Raw genomic sequence first — 18,411 nt, 5'->3', positions numbered from 1 at the left:
TACTGTCAGCCTTCTGCAGTATGAAGATTTCGCTTTTAATGGTCAGAAGCGGTATTGCGAAATATATTGAATCTGAGACATTGAAAGCAGATCGTTCTCTGGATCTGTTCCTTACAGTAGTAGTTCCTATGTGCAGGAACCCAAACTAGAGTGATGTTGATAGTCGACCTAGGCTTGATATTCTAGCATAACGCTTATATTGGTCCCTGAACACGTTGGAAATCAGGGTAATTGTATAGCTGAAGAACTGGCCAAAAGGGGTAATGGATGAGAAGTCCATCGATCTCTTTTTTGAATCTCCATGTGGACTAATGAACCCTGCTGTGTTATTGCAAGGACGACTTGGCCCCTATATGATGCCGGCAGGACGAATCTACTTATGGAATTCCGTCGTAAGCAAACAAGGCTAGTTGTTTCCTTTATTACAGGACACTGTATAATTGGGACACATGCTAGAAGACTGGGTCTACGGTACAACGATTACTGTAGAAGCTGTCGAAGCGAAGAAGATAAGGAGACTGTGTCCCACCTATTCACCTTTGTCCGGCTCGGACAAACCTGCGGAAACGTATTCCTATCGTGTTTAGGTGAGCTAACAAGGATGAATCTAAGACGAATCCACTCCTTCATCAGAGAATCTGGTTGGTTCATCTTGGAGATAATGGATGTATTATAAATACCTTGCCGTTTACTTATTGGGTATGACAATGGGAGCAGTTTTAAATGGACTCAAGTGAGCTTCTTCATAAGTAGTTAATAGGGTTAGAGCCTCCGAAGCAAGAAGATCTCTGAATTTTAAACTTAATCAGCTAAGGATCGGTTAAGTGGATGAAGGCACCTGATGATCATTGTTCACTATCATTGCGGCTTTACACTCATTATCGTAATTACCAATATCTTGGCATCTTTTTGTAATATCGGTTGCTCATCACCAGATCAATAGTTCTTTCAACAACTTCTCGTAATCATGCCGAATATTCCCTTTGAAAACTTCCATTGTCAAGGGATTGTTCACATAGAACAATGACTTCGAAAATTTCCAAAACGCGCAGTGCATTACGATGCTGAACATTAGTTTCACATTAGATATTTGGAAAACAAATTAATATTGAAAATATCGCTATAATTCTGCTAATGATAAAGTGCTTTTAAAGGAAAGTTCTCCTGATTAGATTGCATAAATAATATGTCACAATTATTAATTTCTTCCCAATATTTCATTCTCCAATTTACAACTTTATTACAGCCACATTGTCTTAAATCAAATTGGTTATTTCATAATTTAAATTAGGCAATTTTGCATTTTCCTGTAAATTTTCCATTTTACTGCCAGCCACTCAATACTTAAATCGAAGTAAGAAAGAACGACAAAAAAAAACAATTTTAAATCCACTTACCTCCCACCAGCACTACAGATGGTAAATTTGTTGATACACCATAGTTGGTATCATGATTCAGGCCCTTAAGATAAACCTCCTCTTGATGTTCGTCAACTATTGCAATTAATCTGGCACCATGGACATCAATGCGTACCTTTGGGATAAAAACACAAGAAGATAGAGAACAGATATCCAGAAATACAAGAGATCAATAATACAACTACAGAACACAAAAAAAAATTGAATGAATGAATAAAAGACAGAAAGACAGACAGATAGATGGATAGAATCCAATAATGCAAACAATAATGGAAATTATGAAAAGTACACACATACAAATGTAACAAAGGGCAAACATTTATACATTGTCCACCCTGGCTACATTTCATTATGCCAAATATACAAATCTAATTCAAGAGTAGACGATAGAGGTTTACATTCATTTACTGCATCGGCCTCTCGTAGTTCCTACATTCATCTATATATATGTATGTCTTTCTCTCTGTCTGTTTGTCCAACTCATTCATCCCTGCATAAGATGAATGTTTTTTTCCTACAGATAAGACAATGATGAGTTTGTTTTCCTATTCCCTACATATTCCTGTTTCTCTAAACACGCACATTCACAGAATGCGACTGCACTTTGGACATACGTATTGAAATGTATGAAAAACTCTGAATACAGGAAGTAGATAAAAAAAATTACTTGACAATTGTAAGACCAATGAAAATGTTCCAACAGATATAGAGTAGGAAATCTGAATGTAATGAAAAAAACCGACTATTTATGAATGAACAATAATATGAACGTACGTGCTACAAAGCAATTCAACAATTTCTAACACTTGGGATTTGCAAGTGTGTGTTTTAAACACTCAATATTAGTGTGGAGAACCCAGCAGCAAATTCTTTTAATTCTGAAAGAAATTAGCTTAGAAATCATTTGGTTTAAGGTAGTTGTTCCTTTTCATATTACAACTTCAAATAGTAACCAATGGACTATTATTTACCGATTTATAACCACGTTTATATTTCAGAATATTTTCATATCAAAAATGGATCTTTGGGAAACCGGATTTTCTGTCCATAAGAAATTTTTTCTTTTCAAAACATTTTAAGAATTTTGGCAGCGATTTGTTATTGCATATTTTGCCCTTAAGAGCATACTTTTGCTTTATTGGGTTTTATTGAATATTTCTGGCATATTTTTAGAGCATATTTGGCTTTTTTAGTGCATATTTTCAATAATTTTTCTAATTTGATGTTTATTAAAATTTTGTATTTTTTTTATCAACAATTGATTTTGAACAAACATTTTTTTTCTTAAAATATAATATAATTTGACAGTTCTTTAACAATATTGGATGTATAGCATCCAAAAGCGAAACTGAAAACTGGTCAACCGGTTTTTCATCTTTATATACTCCACCGGTTTCGGTTTTTTTAACTTTTCGGTTTTTTGACAAGCCGGTTTTTGTATGACGGTTAACCGGTTTTAATGAAATATATTTCCTAAAACTCATTCAAACAAATTTATGAAAAACTTTGAACCATTGTGAAAAATATTGATTTATTTTATAGAATTTGACAATATTTCGTAAAAGATATCAAATAATTGCATAAAATTATAAATTTCCAAAGGAGGCCTTTTTCATATTAAATAAAAATTTATTATAAACCGGTTAACCGATTTTTTTGAAAACCGAAACCGTTTAAGCGGTTTTTTTAAAAGACAATAATCAAAACCGGTTTTTTCAAAAACACACCTTTTCTGTTAAACCGGAAACCGGTTTTTTAAATTTGCCGGTTTTTTGGGAACTCTAATTGAATGTCACTTTTAACAATAACAGATGGCCTCTGCGGCTTAGACGTGGTGATTTTGACACGGTAGACAAAGATCACCCAGGCCAACCAAAGAAGTTTGAATACCAAGAATTGGAGGCATTACTCCATGAATATTGTTGTCAAACTCAAAAAGAGCTTGCAAAATCATTGGGAGCAACTCGAGCAGCAATTTCAAAATGCTCAAGGCAGCATAATTCATTCATAAAGCAGGGAAATGGGCTATCTTACGAATTGAAGACAAGAGATCTTGAATGACGATTTTACATGTTCGAAATGCTGCTTGAACGCTATAAAAAGAAAATAATTTTTGCACCTATTCATTACTTACTAGCATAACCCGGTGCACTTCGCTACCCCTACCCTAGTAAAATTTAAAAAATATAGCTAAACTTCGAACAGGGAACAGGAATAAATTCGTTTTTAGCTAACCTGCGTAGAATGGTAATAGATTGCTTGATACAGAGTTTAAATTCTTTTACAACTTGCCTTTAAGTTCGTAATAGTAAAAGCTAACTTTAACTAATAGAAGGTACCCTTAAAGTTAACTCATTCTATTACAAACTTAAAGGCAAGTTGTAATAATGGCCCTTAGACTTATAGTTCTCCAGATCTTCAAAATTAATTATTTACTTTGTGCCACAATCACTAATGCAATCCCAACCATTTTCAGCCAATCTGTATAAAATGGTAAGAGAGCTATGCGGACAAAGTTTGAAGAACCTTGAAATTATTACTTTGTATGGGAGGTGACTCACCTCCTTATCCGACCCCTCCCATTTTGGGTGCTATTTAGACTAAGTTTGAAGAATCTTGCAATTATAATATTTAGAAATAACTATTTACTTTTTATGGGAGGCGACTCACCATTTCTTCCGACCCGTCCCATTTTTTATTAAACTTCATGCAGAGTAATTGATTCGTATGAAGTTTGAAAACCGTCACAATTATAGTTCGCGCATATTATAAAATAACTATTTACTTATGTACAATTACATATTTACCCCCATATGCATAAACAGATTTATAAAACAAAATTTCCATTCAAAATTTGTTTTATAAACCTTTGATAAATTTAAAAATTGTTTATGCATATGGGAGTTAGAAAATAAAAAAAAACACATTCAAAATATATTTTTGTGACTTTAAATTACTAAAGTCTTCTTCTTTGTTTTCTATAACAACTCTCACTTAAAACAGAGCGGAATCAATATTGTTTAATTGTTTCTCTTATTTATTTACAACAACAAATGGGACAGTCACACATTGCTTTGTTTACTTTTTAGCTTAAGGTTCACATGTACACGTTTTTGCATATGTGTTAGTACATCTTTAAACGCTTATAACTCCTAAAAAACTGAACCAATTTCAATTTCAAAACCGCCCAGAATAAGCGGCCAGACATGAAACCGCAATATTTCATCATGACACTCGGCGATATGTTGCAATACCTGTTAAAAAGTATTTAGAATGAAGTGGTTGGGAAGTTTAACCGCCTTATAGTCCTGACTTTGCTCTGTCCGACTACTAGTTGTTTCGATCTATGCAAAACGCTCTCTCTGCGATACTCTTCACTTCAGAACAGGGTATCCGAAATTGGCTTGATTCGTTCTTCGCCTCAAAAGATGAGCAGTTCTTGTTAGGAAGAGTTTTACAGCATTTTTCTGGTTTCCTTGGTGTTACAAGATTGTCGTTCTCTTTCCATTTCGACCGCTATTTACCGAATTACGATGGCCGTAATTTTTGAATTTCCCACCTCTTAACTGAAAAGACAACACTCAGACAACACAGCTGCCTCATTTAGTTTGTGTTTGACAGCCATTGATAGCAGACTACCTCGTGACTTGAGGAGAAATTGGAAAAAAGTGTATTTCGTCAGCTGATTAAGCAATATTTTTTGCATGAGCAGTTTCCAAGGCAAAAATCCATAAATTAGGCCACGAATTGTTTCCTCATTCGCCCTAGTCCACGGATTTAGACCTGAGTGACTATTTCCAAACTACATATTTGCAAACTAAAACGATTAAATCATTTCACAAACAAATACCTATTTTGATGACCTCGACAAATCCTATTTTTTGGAGGGTATACAAAAATTGGAGAAACGTTGGAAAAAGTGTATGATTTTTATTCAAAAAATTGTATTTTATTCAAAAAGTAATAGACTTATTGACCCGCCTTCGTATATCCACAATTCTGTTTCAGTTCATTTTCAAACGATAAAAAGTTTTTGTTTGAAAATATAAGTGATCACAGATAATCGACGTTTTTCCATTTAGTGCGCTATTTACCAACTTTTGGAAAATTCAGTTCATTTTCATGTGAAAAATAAATTTTGGGTTGGAAATATTAGTTCTTATGTTTCAGTTTATTTTCATACGAAAAATCGATTTTTGTTTGAAACTTTTACTATTTGGACCACTATTATACGACTTATAGCCACATTTATGCATCAGTTCATTTTCATATGACAAATCAATTTTTATTTGGAAATATTACAGCACTATCGACTTACAGCCCAGTTTGTGTTTCAGTTCATTTCCATGTGAAAAATTAGTTTTGGGCTTTACTTTACATGGGACATATTTCCCGAGAAATTTTCCAATTTTTTTGTCAGGAATCCCGCGAATTTTGGAATCCTAAATCTTTTACCAACAAAGTTTTTTTTTAAAGTTTATTTAAAATTTGTATACAAAAATGGAATTAAGACTGACTTAATTAAATTTTAACAGGAAAACTATTCGAACAAAATACTGGGGAATTATTTTGTAACTTCTTTCGAAAAGAATATCATTAGAATTTGTATTGATTAAATTTTAATTGCAATATATAAGCATCAGTAGAAACTTCTACTTATCAATAATGTTGATAACACGTTATTAACATTGTTTGTAAGTGTGGCAACATTAATTGTGTAACAGCTTGTGGAAATACAACTTTCTAGCTTTTCCGTTAGATAATTCATGAAGCTACTAGAAGATGACTCTGTATATATAAATATTAAGTACGAGTTAATGAACAACCAGTGTGTTAAAGTTGATTTAAATTGTTGCTTAAATTTTAATAAATAAAGAGTTTTTACAATTTTAAAACTATATTGCGCTTTCATTTGCAATTTAAAAGAATCCGGTTTATTTAAGGGAAATAAACCACCGTTTTTAAAAGGTAAAAACGTAACAGTATATTTAATATATTGTGTTTCGAAAATGTTTTCTTTCGAATCGAACTACACAATGACTCACTGCACTCGGAGACATCTATATTTAGATCCCACTAAAAAAAAACATTTCCTTTAGATACCACAAGGATATATTTATCCTTTAGTTTCATTAGATATGTTTCGATTATAAAACAGTTAGCCACGTTTATGTTTTTCTTAATATTCTCACATTATTAATCAACCAGTGGAATATCAAATAAAATAAAACTTAATTATTTGTAAATCATTACTCATAAAACAAAACAAACATTTCATTATCTGAAACAGTTGCATTAAACATACAATTTCTATGTTATTATTAACAAACATGGTCAATATCAAATGCACATGCAAGTAAATGTGAAAAAGAAACATTTACTGCTGAACTGCCAACATACATAATTGATGATTCCAGTTTATAGTATACAAAAGTGATTGTATTTTTAAGTATTTTTTCATCAAAGCGTTTTTCTGTTTTTATTATGTTTTTTTGTGTTAGAGAGTGCTAAAACAATAGAAAATAGAGGTATCACACAAAGCATTCATAAATCATAGATATATCATAGAGACAGAGTTTCCTAAACTTACGAGGTCCGACCAATAAATTATGATAGAGGAGACAAAACAAAAAGACACGTGTATCGGCGTTTTGAAAGTTTACATCTGAATTTCATTTGAGGGGGGGTTAAAGTTTCCCAACTCTGGCACATTCTTATTGTTAATCGTCATAAGAAACCATGTGATCCTTACATTTTAGGTATAAAATGTGTTCAGCAAAGTTATGTAAAATATTACGGAGAATATTTTTTTAGAATATGCTAACCCTCTAAATCCTCAAGGCATGGGTCTTTTTTGTCCTTCTTTTAAAAATGAGATTACAACAGGGATTTAAGGGGTTAAAATGTTCTGCAAAAATATTATCCGTAAAATTTTACTATAAGTCCCTAAATACACCAAAACGGAAAATTCAACCAGAAAGTCAGAAATAAGACATAACAAAAGAGAGCCGAGGGGTAATTTCGCACTTATTAAGAATTTAATTTTAAAGAACACTTTAGGTATAAAATGTATTCAGCAAATTTATGCAAAATATTACGGAGAACATTTTTGTAGAATATGTTAACCCTCTAACTCCTCAAGGCATGGGTCTTTTTTGTCCTTATTTTTAAAAAGAGCAACAAACTCCATTAAAACAGGGATCTAAGGGGTTAAAATGTTCAGCAAAAATATTGTCCGTGAGATTTTACTATAAGTCCCTGAATACACCAAAACGGAAAATTAAACCAGAAAGTCAGAAATAAGACACAACAAAAAGAGCATAGGGTTAATTTCGCATTAATTTCGTGTCTTTTTTTTGTCTCCTCTATCAAAATTTATTGGTCGGACCATGTAATTTTGGAAAAAATTTGATTTTGTTGTATAGTGTAATATAAAACAGAAAGCAAAATTAGAGTTGGATAGGTTACACCCTCCGAAACCCAGACCATGACATTTTCAAGAATTCCATAGACTGAAACCCTCAGGGAAGCAGACGAGTTGGGAGACCAGCTCACACCCCGAATCGAAAACTTACAATAGAGCATTCGAAATTGAGGATGAAGTGAAATGAAGTCAAGCATCCTGCCGACGAACGAGATTATTGGAGCCACCTTGTTATGGCCCTATGCTCACGAATAGTGAAAGAAACATATATATAAGAGTTCTCTTTCCTCTACCATTTAAGAACACCTGGCTGGCGTATGAATCAATTTAATAGCAGTATATGAATGATGCCAACATGTCTTAGGGTATCTATGTATCTAGTTTTTTTTCATTTCATTCATATATTGTTTCCATTTCTTTTCTTTTTTTTTTGCTAACTTGTATTTGTTTCCATTATTTTTTTTCTTGTTTGCTTTACTTACGGTAACATTGTGCCATTCATCACGATTCAAACCTTCACCAACCGTGACACTCGTCGAATGTTTACCAAACACATGAACCACTTTCAATTGACCCTTTTCAACGATGACATACAGGGCATATGGATTTAAATTGATGCGATCGGGATTCTTAACATTGTGATAGACGAGAAGACCGTGCGGCAGACGGGTGCGAAATTGAAATGATATTTCACGACATAATCTGGAAAATAATTATTAGTAATATTAGCATTTGTTTAAATAACAAATTATTATTTACCTTAATTGAAATGTTTGTATGATATCACCATCGATTTGTATGAAGGTATTATTCTCGGCAAACACAAATGTTTTCTCTTGACCCGTTTCGGCAAATGTCAGTTCAGGACCTCGCTGTTCGAATGGCACAGGACTTGTTTCCGAATCACCATATGCTGGTGAAAAGGTGTAGGGTGATTGTGGCAGTGCTGATTCTGTTGTACTAGGTTCGCGTGTGGTTGTTTGTAGAAAGGGTGGTAGGGTGTCTGTAAATATAGGTATTGAGTTAATTAATTTGTGGCGCTTATTTCTCAACTAATTCCAATTATTTAACAAATAAATAAGTCATATTCCCCTTAATAATCTTATTGACAACATTTACCTTATACTAAGTATACAATAAAAACTAAATCCCCAACTAATCCTAACTGAACAATAAGTATAAATGACAATATACTTGATTCAAAAACAAGTAAGAAAGTATAGTTGGTCAAGGCCGACCTTATAATACCCCACAGTGGTTTTCATAAACTTTTTATTTTGGAAATAATTCGGTAGCTCGTAAACAATTGGAGATATTTTGATGAAATTTAAAAGGGTGAAAGCTGAAGTGTCTTAGAGTTGACATGGCTTCATAGTTAGAATGGGGGCTATGGAGCGGCCCCGCAAAGTTGCTTTCTGTGGGCCTATAACAATTTAAAAAAATCTCACAAACATTCACATATCGCACTTGATCAATAAGAGGGTATTAACTCAAAATTTTAAAAATTTCTCTTTTTGCAAGAAATCAACTAACAACATCAATATCAATCTACTGTAAAAATTTCAACGTATTCCGATGGTTTCGAAAACCACATTTGAGACCATTTTCGTGATAATGTAGTGACTACCTTTATATCAACAAAAAGGTATTATTTTGAGTTAATACAAAAGTTGAAATAGAAACGCATCGTATATTTTCACAAAAAGGGTATTATTTTGATTTGAGTTAAAAATAATCAAATTGTTTTATTTAAATTTGGTTGTATTTTGAGTTGATACTGTTTTGTTGATAAAATTTGTTTTACTTTATGATTTTAATTCGAAATGTGACTTTTTTATAATAAAATTGTTCATATTTTTCCAGAAAAATGGTATTAACTCAAAAAATTTATTTTTTTTTTGCAATAATTAGAAAAATTTAAAAAAAAATGTAAATATATTTTCAAGTTGAATTTACATACTATGATGTATTCGGATTTTCAAATTCTCTTTAAATGTAACCACAAACAGTTTTTAACCTCTACTGAAAATTTTAAAATTTTGAGTTAATACCCTCTTGTTGATCAAGTGCGATATATTTTATGTTTTGTCCCAAAAAGTTCTGGATATTATTTCTCTTATAATGGGTTTATGACTTAAAAATTCAGAATTTACAATAGATAGCGTATAACTTATATGTCATTTTGAAGGGTATTTATCTGTCATTTATTTTAACATAGTTATTGAACTTTATAGTGTTTTACTTCTTTATTTTTAAAAAATGCAACTGAAGCACACCCATTGCTCACCAAAGCTTATGGTGGATGTGTTCCATCCGTTTCAACGTGCGAGAGATGGTTTATGCGGTTCAGAAGTGGTGATTTTGAAACTGAAGACAAATATCGTCCAGGCTAACTAACAAAGTTTAAAGACCGAGAATTATAAGTATTACTCCATGAAGATTGTTGTAAAACTCAACAGGAGCTTGCAAAATCATTACGTGCTACTCAATCAGCAATTTCAAAACGTTTGTGAGCATGGTACCATACGAATTGAAGCCGAGAGACCTTGAAAGACGATTTTGCGAGTCCGAAATGAAGCTTGAACGTTATAAAAAATATAATTTTTGCACCGAATCATTACTTGAGATGAAAAATCGATCCATTACAATAACCCGAAGCTTATGAGGTGGTTTGTGAAACCCGGCCAAACTACCGATTCGATACCAACCGCAAATATCAATTGCACTAAGGTAATGCCTGTCCCGAACGCAAATGATTCGCTTAACCGAGCATTGGCCGAAAACGCCCGGAATATGCTACAAGACATGAAACAAATATTCCATCATGACAATGCTCGGCCACATGTTGCAATACCTGTTAAAAAGTATTTGAAATGAATTGGTTGGGCTACGTCTGACAAATGCTCTCTCTCGGATGCTAAAAAGATGAACAGTTCTTTTGGCACGGAATCCATATGTTTCCAGAAAGATGGGAAAAGGTCATAGCTAACAATGGCCAATGCTGTAAATAAATTTATATTGTACAAATGTTTCAAAATAAAAGTTAAAATTTGAAGTCAGCAGAGCGGCCTGTTTTATGAAAAAACTAAATGTATTCAATTCAGAAAATGACAAAATTTATCAACCCATTGATTAACAGATCTTTCGATTTATATATGTTTCAAGATTTATTACGATATTTTACTCCGTTTGGATTTAATTCGAATTTTAAAATTTTCATTAGGAAAAATCTCTCTCAGGTTTTATTTACAATTACACAGTGGAACGTATATAACGCGAACTCCTTCTCCTTTGAAATTTCTATAAGCACTTATCGGAACTAACAAAACCCCATTTGGGTATTTTGGATAAAACTAGACTTTTCTGAAGAACATGCTATTTTTCTCACGGTTATATCTCGGAAACCAATTGGAATTTTGTTTTCCTATCTTCGGCTTAATTGAAGCTATAGACTAGGAGAAAAAAGTGTAGAACAAACTAACCCGTAAAAACCTGCATCTAGTGCCTTAACATTGCTAAAATGTCGATATATATTTTTTTTAACATTTTTAGCCCATAGCTGCCAAATTGTGTGAAATTCTGTGAAATAATCTTCAAAAAAAATACTCCTTGTGATTAAATTTATAATTCTTCAGAACATTATAATACTGAAAAATTATTTTTTCATATTTTCCTGATTTATTTTATGAAAAATTTGTCAATAGGCAAAAAAACATGAATTAATCAATATCCATTGCAGTTGATTTGATACATCATCTTAGCTTGATAGCACATTGAATGGCATTTCTCTTTCAGTGTGTCCTTCAAATCTATCGTTCAACTTAGGTTTTGTTAGTTTCGATAAGTACTTTGAGAAATTCCTTACGAAAAGTAGGATGACTTCAAAAATGTTGCAATGTGTTATTCTGAGAATTGATAGGATACATTTTTTTCTTTTAAATGTTAATTTTCTAGTCCTTAGGTTTCCATTGCTTGTATCTAACCTTAATAAGACTCACAAACTAGCCTTCTCGAACCCAAGTTTGAATCTTCACATTAAAAAAAAAAAACAAAAAAATGTCGGTCAAAAATTAAAAAAATACATTTTTCAAATTTTGTAGGTCCGAGGTGAGCAACTTTGGGAGCCGCCCACTAGCCCCCATTCCATATACAAATCAACTCAAACTTAAAAGTTTCTAAACCACTGTCTACCATTTCTATATGAAAATAATTTTTGTTAAATTTTGTTTGTATTCCAAAATTTTAATGAGATTTATGCTCGTTAAAGTGATTTTCGGAAGTGGCCTTATAGGGGAATATGAACCGATCGACAAGAAATTAGGGCACATGATTTATTTCTATAGAAAACATATTTATATTTAACTGTTTTTGGATAAAGAAATTTTTAAGAATTTGATGCTTTAGGGCCAGTTGTGGACTAATATTTTTGTTCGTTAAAAACATCAGCACAACGCACAAACCTCCCCACTATGCTGATGTAGGGTATACAAAATTCAATAACAAAACAAACTCTCAGATACTTACGTGGCGCACCAATGCAATAAAATAAACACTCTGCTTCACTGTTGAAACGATTCTGAGCGTTGCCCTCACAGCCACCCCATATAAAGGAGGTGCATTCGTTGGTGGTGGATTCATAGCGCCACTTGTAAGTGAACTGTTTGCAGGGACCCGGATCCGCTGGACCGGCACATTTGTCGTACAGCTTTTCTTTGGGCAGTGCCACAATATTGCCCAAACTACTGCCAGAACCCGAAGAGCCACCCATAGCCCCACCCACTGCCATATTTGTTGCATTCATGATGGCCAACAAATCACCGTTAGAGCCAACGCCGACAGCCATGTTATTATTTATATTGTTGGCTGTTAGATTCATGTTGTTGTTGTTGATGTTATTATTGTTGCTGTTAAGCATGTTGTTGTTGTTGTTGTTGCTATTGAGATTAAGATTGCTGTTACTGGCAGGATTATTTGCATTGATGTTGTTGATGTTAATGCCGCTGCCGCCATTGTTGTTGTTATTGATATTGTTGTTGCTGTTGGTCGTTTGAGTATTTGAACTAATTAGATTTGTGTGCGAAGATGTAAGACCCGTATTTAGTTGGGCATTTGCATTTAAACTGTTGGCATTATTAAGATTAATATTGATGTTTGAATTATCATTGTTATTATTGTTGTTGTTGTTATTATTATTGTTGTTATTATTGCTGTTGCTGTTGCTATTGCTACTCAATGGATTATTGTTATTAACTTGAGAATTTAATAAAAGTGAATTGGTGGCAGCGGGCACTGCATGCGCTGTTGTATTCATCAACACAATGGAGTACAAGAGAAATACTATTATTGTATTTTGGAGCCATGGTGATGATGTAAGTGATGCTGATGCAGCTGCTGTTCTTTTCCTTATTGTTGTCGTTGTTTTTGGTGCTGTTTTCGTTGTAAACATATACGGCATTGTTAAAAATATATCTGTAGTTTACATTCAAACAAGTGGGTGTAAATCTCTGAAAGAAAAACATAATAATTGATTCAATTAAAAATATTTTTTATTTGTACATATGTTCTTAAGAATTCTTTTAAGTAATTAATAAAAAAAATACAATAAATATATAAAAATAAATTATGAGGAAGAAATTCAGAGCATTTATGATGAAACCATCGCTATGCATCGCCCTGAAAATTTCAGATTATGCTTTTTCAATTTCGTTTGTAAATTTCTTTTGTCATTCCGTTTGCAATTTCCACAATATAATTTTCCGACCCTATAAAGTATATATATTCTGGATCCTTATATATAGCGGAGTCGATTAAGCCATGTCTGTCCGTCTGTTTGTCGAAATCAATTTTCTGAAGACCCCAGATGTCTTCGATAATTCTGTCAGACATGCTTCCTGAGATATGAGGAAAAAAGCAGGACAACCTCGATTTTTTACCTATTTTTGACCTACAGTGGTTGACAAAACAATGGAAACTTTTCTAAATATTTCATTAGTGGCATAAAATCTGCAATAATTTTTTAAAAAATTTTAACATTTTTGTAGATTTTATTTGTATACTTTTATTAACTTAATTTAACAAAAAACAAAGGACATAATTAATTAAATTCTAAAAATGAGAAAACAAAATTAAAAGATTCCTTTATTTCGGCATTGACAAAACAATGGAAACTTAGGTATTATTTTAACAAATATGGTCTAAACTTTGCAATAACTCAATATTTTGTTGGGTATCCCTTATTTTTTATAACTGCTACATATCGACGATGCATTGAACCAATTAAAGAGTCAATGGTCTCCTTTGAAATATTTTGTCATTCCCTTATAACCGCTTCCGATAAATATTCCTTCCTGGTGTAATTTTGGGTCCTTATTTTACAATTTCCCATAGATTTTCTATGGGATTGAGATCTGGCGATTGGGCAGGCCACTTCAAAACTCGTAGCTCGTTGGATTTTAACCACTCGGTTACAACCCTAGAGGTGTGTTTCGGATTCGTGATAGCAACCGAATTTGTTGCCAATCGAATGATTCTACATTAGTGACTGAATTTTACAGTTGTGGCTATAGAATTTTAAAAGGGATAACAAAAGTTTGGTTGCTTTAATCGAAATTATTCTTTGTCAACTGTCTTTCTGTTGATAGAACCGACAAATTCTATGTGTACAACCGAATCATTCGATTGGCAACAAATTCGGTTGCTATCACGAATTTGTATTCTCTGTGTATCTTTTATAATATGAATACCTTGCCCTGATACTATAATATTGCCACCGCCAAACTTTACAGTCTTATTTATGTACTTTGGATCTAATCTTTTTCCCTTTGGTCGTCTTACAAATGTTCTCCCATCACTGCCTCTTATATTGTATTTGGATTCGTCGGAAAAGAGGACAGTATTCCATTTCTGTATCGACCAGTTTAAATGATCCCTGGCAAATTGTAGATGAGCAGAACGGTTCTTTTTCGAAATGAGTAGTTTTTTCACAGGACGATAGCATTGTCATTTGCCCTGCGACTAACTGTTCGGGCACTTATTTCTAATTTTAGGCTATTAACAACCTCTCGAGGAGTTATTTTTGGGAATTTCTTGAACTCTCTCGCTATTAAATTATCTTGTCTAGGAGTAGTCTTACGAGGTCTTCCACCTAAATGTTGAGTTTTTACAGAACCGGTCTCACGAAATTTCTTTATAATTTTTGAAACTGCTGATTTATTTATTGAATATTTGTCAAAGATACTTTTTTGTTTTAAACCAGCTTTAAAATCGTTAATTATTTTATTTTTTAAGTCTTCACAAATCTTAACTTTAGCCATTTTCGTTAACTTTGAAAAAAAAACAATTATGCGAAAAACTTAGAAAAAAAAATTGTAAAAAATTACCAGAATTTAAAAATAAAATAACTGTAAACAGGATGCTTTTTACATCGTTCTTTTAAATATTATTTACGTTTTACACTTCTTTCTTGCAGAAGTTTAAAAGTTTCCATTGTTTAGTGAAATAGTGAATATTTTTTAATTTTGTTCCCTTTTTTCAGAATATAATTAATTATGTTGTTTGTTTTTCAGTTAATTTATATAAATAAAACTATACAAGTAAAATACTAAAAAAAAAAAATTATTTTAAAAAAATATTTTAAATTTTGGGCTACATATGGAATATTTGGAAAAGTTTCCATTGTTTTGTCAACCACTGTATATCTGGATTACTAAGATATTAATATAAATATAGACATTAATATAAATAAGAACAATATGGCTATCTAATGATAGATATTTCAAAGACCTTTGCAACTGTGCACAGTGGCGGCATTTGAGTTTTTTCGTTGCAAAAAGCATAACTTTTGAACGAAATGAGAAAATGCAAAAATTTAAAAGGCATATGATATATAATTGATCAGCCTATGAAATGAGTGTTTGAAAATGGTTCTACGCCTTTCAGGTACCTACTTGTGGGTTAGCAAAGTTGAAATTTGTGGAAAAATCAATTTTATGGGAAGTAAAATAAAATATTTTTTGAAATTTTTAAATTTGTTATGTTTCTTTTTAAAGGCTTTTATGATTTAAAATTATTCCAGAAAAGATTTAAAAATTTTTTTTTTTGAAAAAAATATTTTTTGGTTGGTTTTTCACGGTCGTATGTCATTTTTGAAACTATGTATTTTTTCAAAATGTTATCTTTAGCAAAAAATGGGGAAAGAACGGGCAGCTGGAAATTTTTGCATTAGGTAAAGGAATAATCAAAGAACTTATTTTGGAAATATGGCAAATATAGAAATTGATAGTTTTTTTTTTATTTTCCATCAAAGTTGAGAAATATTGAAAAAATTATTTTCTTAATAAACATATCTATCAAAAGAATCAAAAATAATGACGATAAGTTACATAGTTTTCGATATATTGTATCTTAAAGCGGACCAAATTACCTAAAAATTGTCTTTTTTTTTGAAGGGTTATATCTTCTGAAACAAAAATCTGATTGTAATAAGCAGGGAAACCGGAAATATGCTCTAAAAAAGCGTTTTAAGCGCTTTAAATATGCAGTAAAAACTTTAAAATATGCTCTTAAAATTTAAAAAATATGCTCTTAAAAAAACAAACTTTTACATAATTTTTAATCAAAATATATACTTTTATTTAAAAAAATCAATACAATTAATTTCTAAAAAGGTAAAGTAACATAAAATAAACAAAAATAACATGAACTAAAACAAGTATAACAAAAAATAAATACAACATAAAAACAATTGGAACTTAAGCTATGAAAAGGCCTCGAAAGGTATTTTTTGATAATATTTTATATAAATATAAAGTCACTTCCTCAATTAAGGTTATTATTGCAATAAATTACAAAATATTGACTTAGATGGCTTTTTTAATATAAAATAAGCACTATTTTAATAATAGCGCCATCTAAATATCAAATTTTAGTTCTAATTCAAACTTAACCGTTCTAAGTGTTAAAGAAATATTGGCCCATAATCATAGTCAAACACTAAAGTCGGTTCTTTTTAAAAACAACTTTAAAATAAAAACCATCTTTTTATTAATTTGCAACCATAGTCAAAATTAAAGTATGTTTTAATTGAACCGACTTTAACTGGGTGCCACCGCAAATGTAGAAAATGTTTTCATACAATATACAACAAAAAACAGACAAGTGGCAACGCTGAACAGCTGACATACAAAATTAAAAAAAAATCCAAAAAACGTAAACAATAAAAGTAACCGGGACATCTAAAGAAAGAAAGTTGTTTGTTGTGGAAAAGTGGAAAAGATAAGATTAATATCATAATTACGATATTTTGGTACTAATTTTATTGATAACTGTTCAATAGTTGCAAAATCTCTACCAATATCTTGTAACTTAAACATTTTTTACTTTGTGACGAACTTTTTTACTCGGCGAAGAACAGCTGATGCTGTTGTTAAACGAGTTAAAAACAACTTCAGCTAGTTTTATATTTAGAGTCGACTTCAGCGTCAGAAGTATACTTTAACTTGTCTATGATAGACCTAAAGTCCACTCTTAAGTAAAGTGGAGTTTAATTCTCTTAAAATGTACTTTATTTTTGAAATGTACTTTATCTTTTAATCATCAGTTGATGCCGAAAGAACGTTTTCTATGTATAAAAATGTTTTCAGATCCAATAGACACGATTTTTATTTGAAAACCTAAGTCAATTTTCAATTTTGAATTTTAAACAAAGGAAGTAAAAACCCTCTTAAAACAAATATATGCAAAAATATGCATTTGAGGGTAAAATATGCAAAAATATGCACTAACAAATCGATGCCAAAATTCTTAAATAGTTCTGAAACATGTAAATATCTTATCCATGTGCTCATTAGACTCACCAGAAAAAACATGCATTTGCATATTTTGGTTTCCCTGGTAATAAGAGTAGCATTTTTGAAATCGTTGGACAATTTTGGTTTATTCAATATTTTTCAGGGGCACATGACATTTTGATTTTTGCAACCTCACTTGTTCTACGGGCGCCACTGTGCGACGTATATAAGACCATAGTAAATTGGACCTACAATGGGTCAAAATCGGAAAAAATATTTTTAACCCGAATTTTTTTTTTTACCGAAAAAAAGAAAATGAAAAACCAAAAAGAAATTTTTTTTAAATTTAAAAAAAAAAAAATTTTTAATTACAATTGGAAAATTTTTTTTTTTCAAAAAATTAAAAAAACAACTTTGTAAAAAAAAATAAGTTTTGTTTTCCTAAAAATATTTAAAATTTTTATTTGGAAGTATAATTTGGTGAAGGGTATTGGCTAGTCCAATTTATCACAAGAAAAAGCCCCAAGTCCCTATAAAAATTACAGTTTAACCATTTCTGTCAAATTGTATTAAAACAAGTAAGAAAAAATGGTCGGTCATGCCCAACCATTTTTTTATTTTAAAATTTAAAAAAGTAATTTTCGGAAGAGGGTCTTATTTGGGGGCTATGACTAATTATGGACCGATCGCCATCAAAGTTATTTACGTTGAATACCAACATTTTTAAGAGATTTATGCTCGTTAAAGTGATTTTTGGAAGCGGTCCCTATATGGGATCTAT

The 18,411-nt window shown here is 31.5% G+C and overlaps 1 protein-coding gene across 5 annotated transcripts in view; it reads right to left on the bottom strand.

Moving 5' to 3' along the window:
- The window catches only part of axo (axotactin), a 203,314-nt gene that overhangs the window by 137,533 nt on the left and 47,370 nt on the right, over window positions 1-18,411 (bottom strand). For all 5 annotated transcript variants that reach the window (XM_065505190.1, XM_065505192.1, XM_065505191.1 and 2 more), the window contains exons 3-6: window positions 12,367-13,346; window positions 8,602-8,845; window positions 8,325-8,544; window positions 1,398-1,533 (exon numbers count right to left, since the gene is read on the bottom strand). In XM_065505190.1, coding sequence (XP_065361262.1) covers window positions 1,398-1,533; window positions 8,325-8,544; window positions 8,602-8,845; window positions 12,367-13,297 — 1,531 coding nt within the window. In that variant the 5' untranslated portion in view covers window positions 13,298-13,346. The remainder of the gene's footprint in view (window positions 1-1,397; window positions 1,534-8,324; window positions 8,545-8,601; window positions 8,846-12,366; window positions 13,347-18,411) is intronic.

Source organism: Calliphora vicina, chromosome 3 (genome assembly GCF_958450345.1).
Source record: "Calliphora vicina chromosome 3, idCalVici1.1, whole genome shotgun sequence".
Classification (NCBI taxonomy): domain Eukaryota; kingdom Metazoa; phylum Arthropoda; class Insecta; order Diptera; family Calliphoridae; genus Calliphora; species Calliphora vicina.
This window is presented reverse-complemented; position numbering and strand designations above follow the sequence as displayed.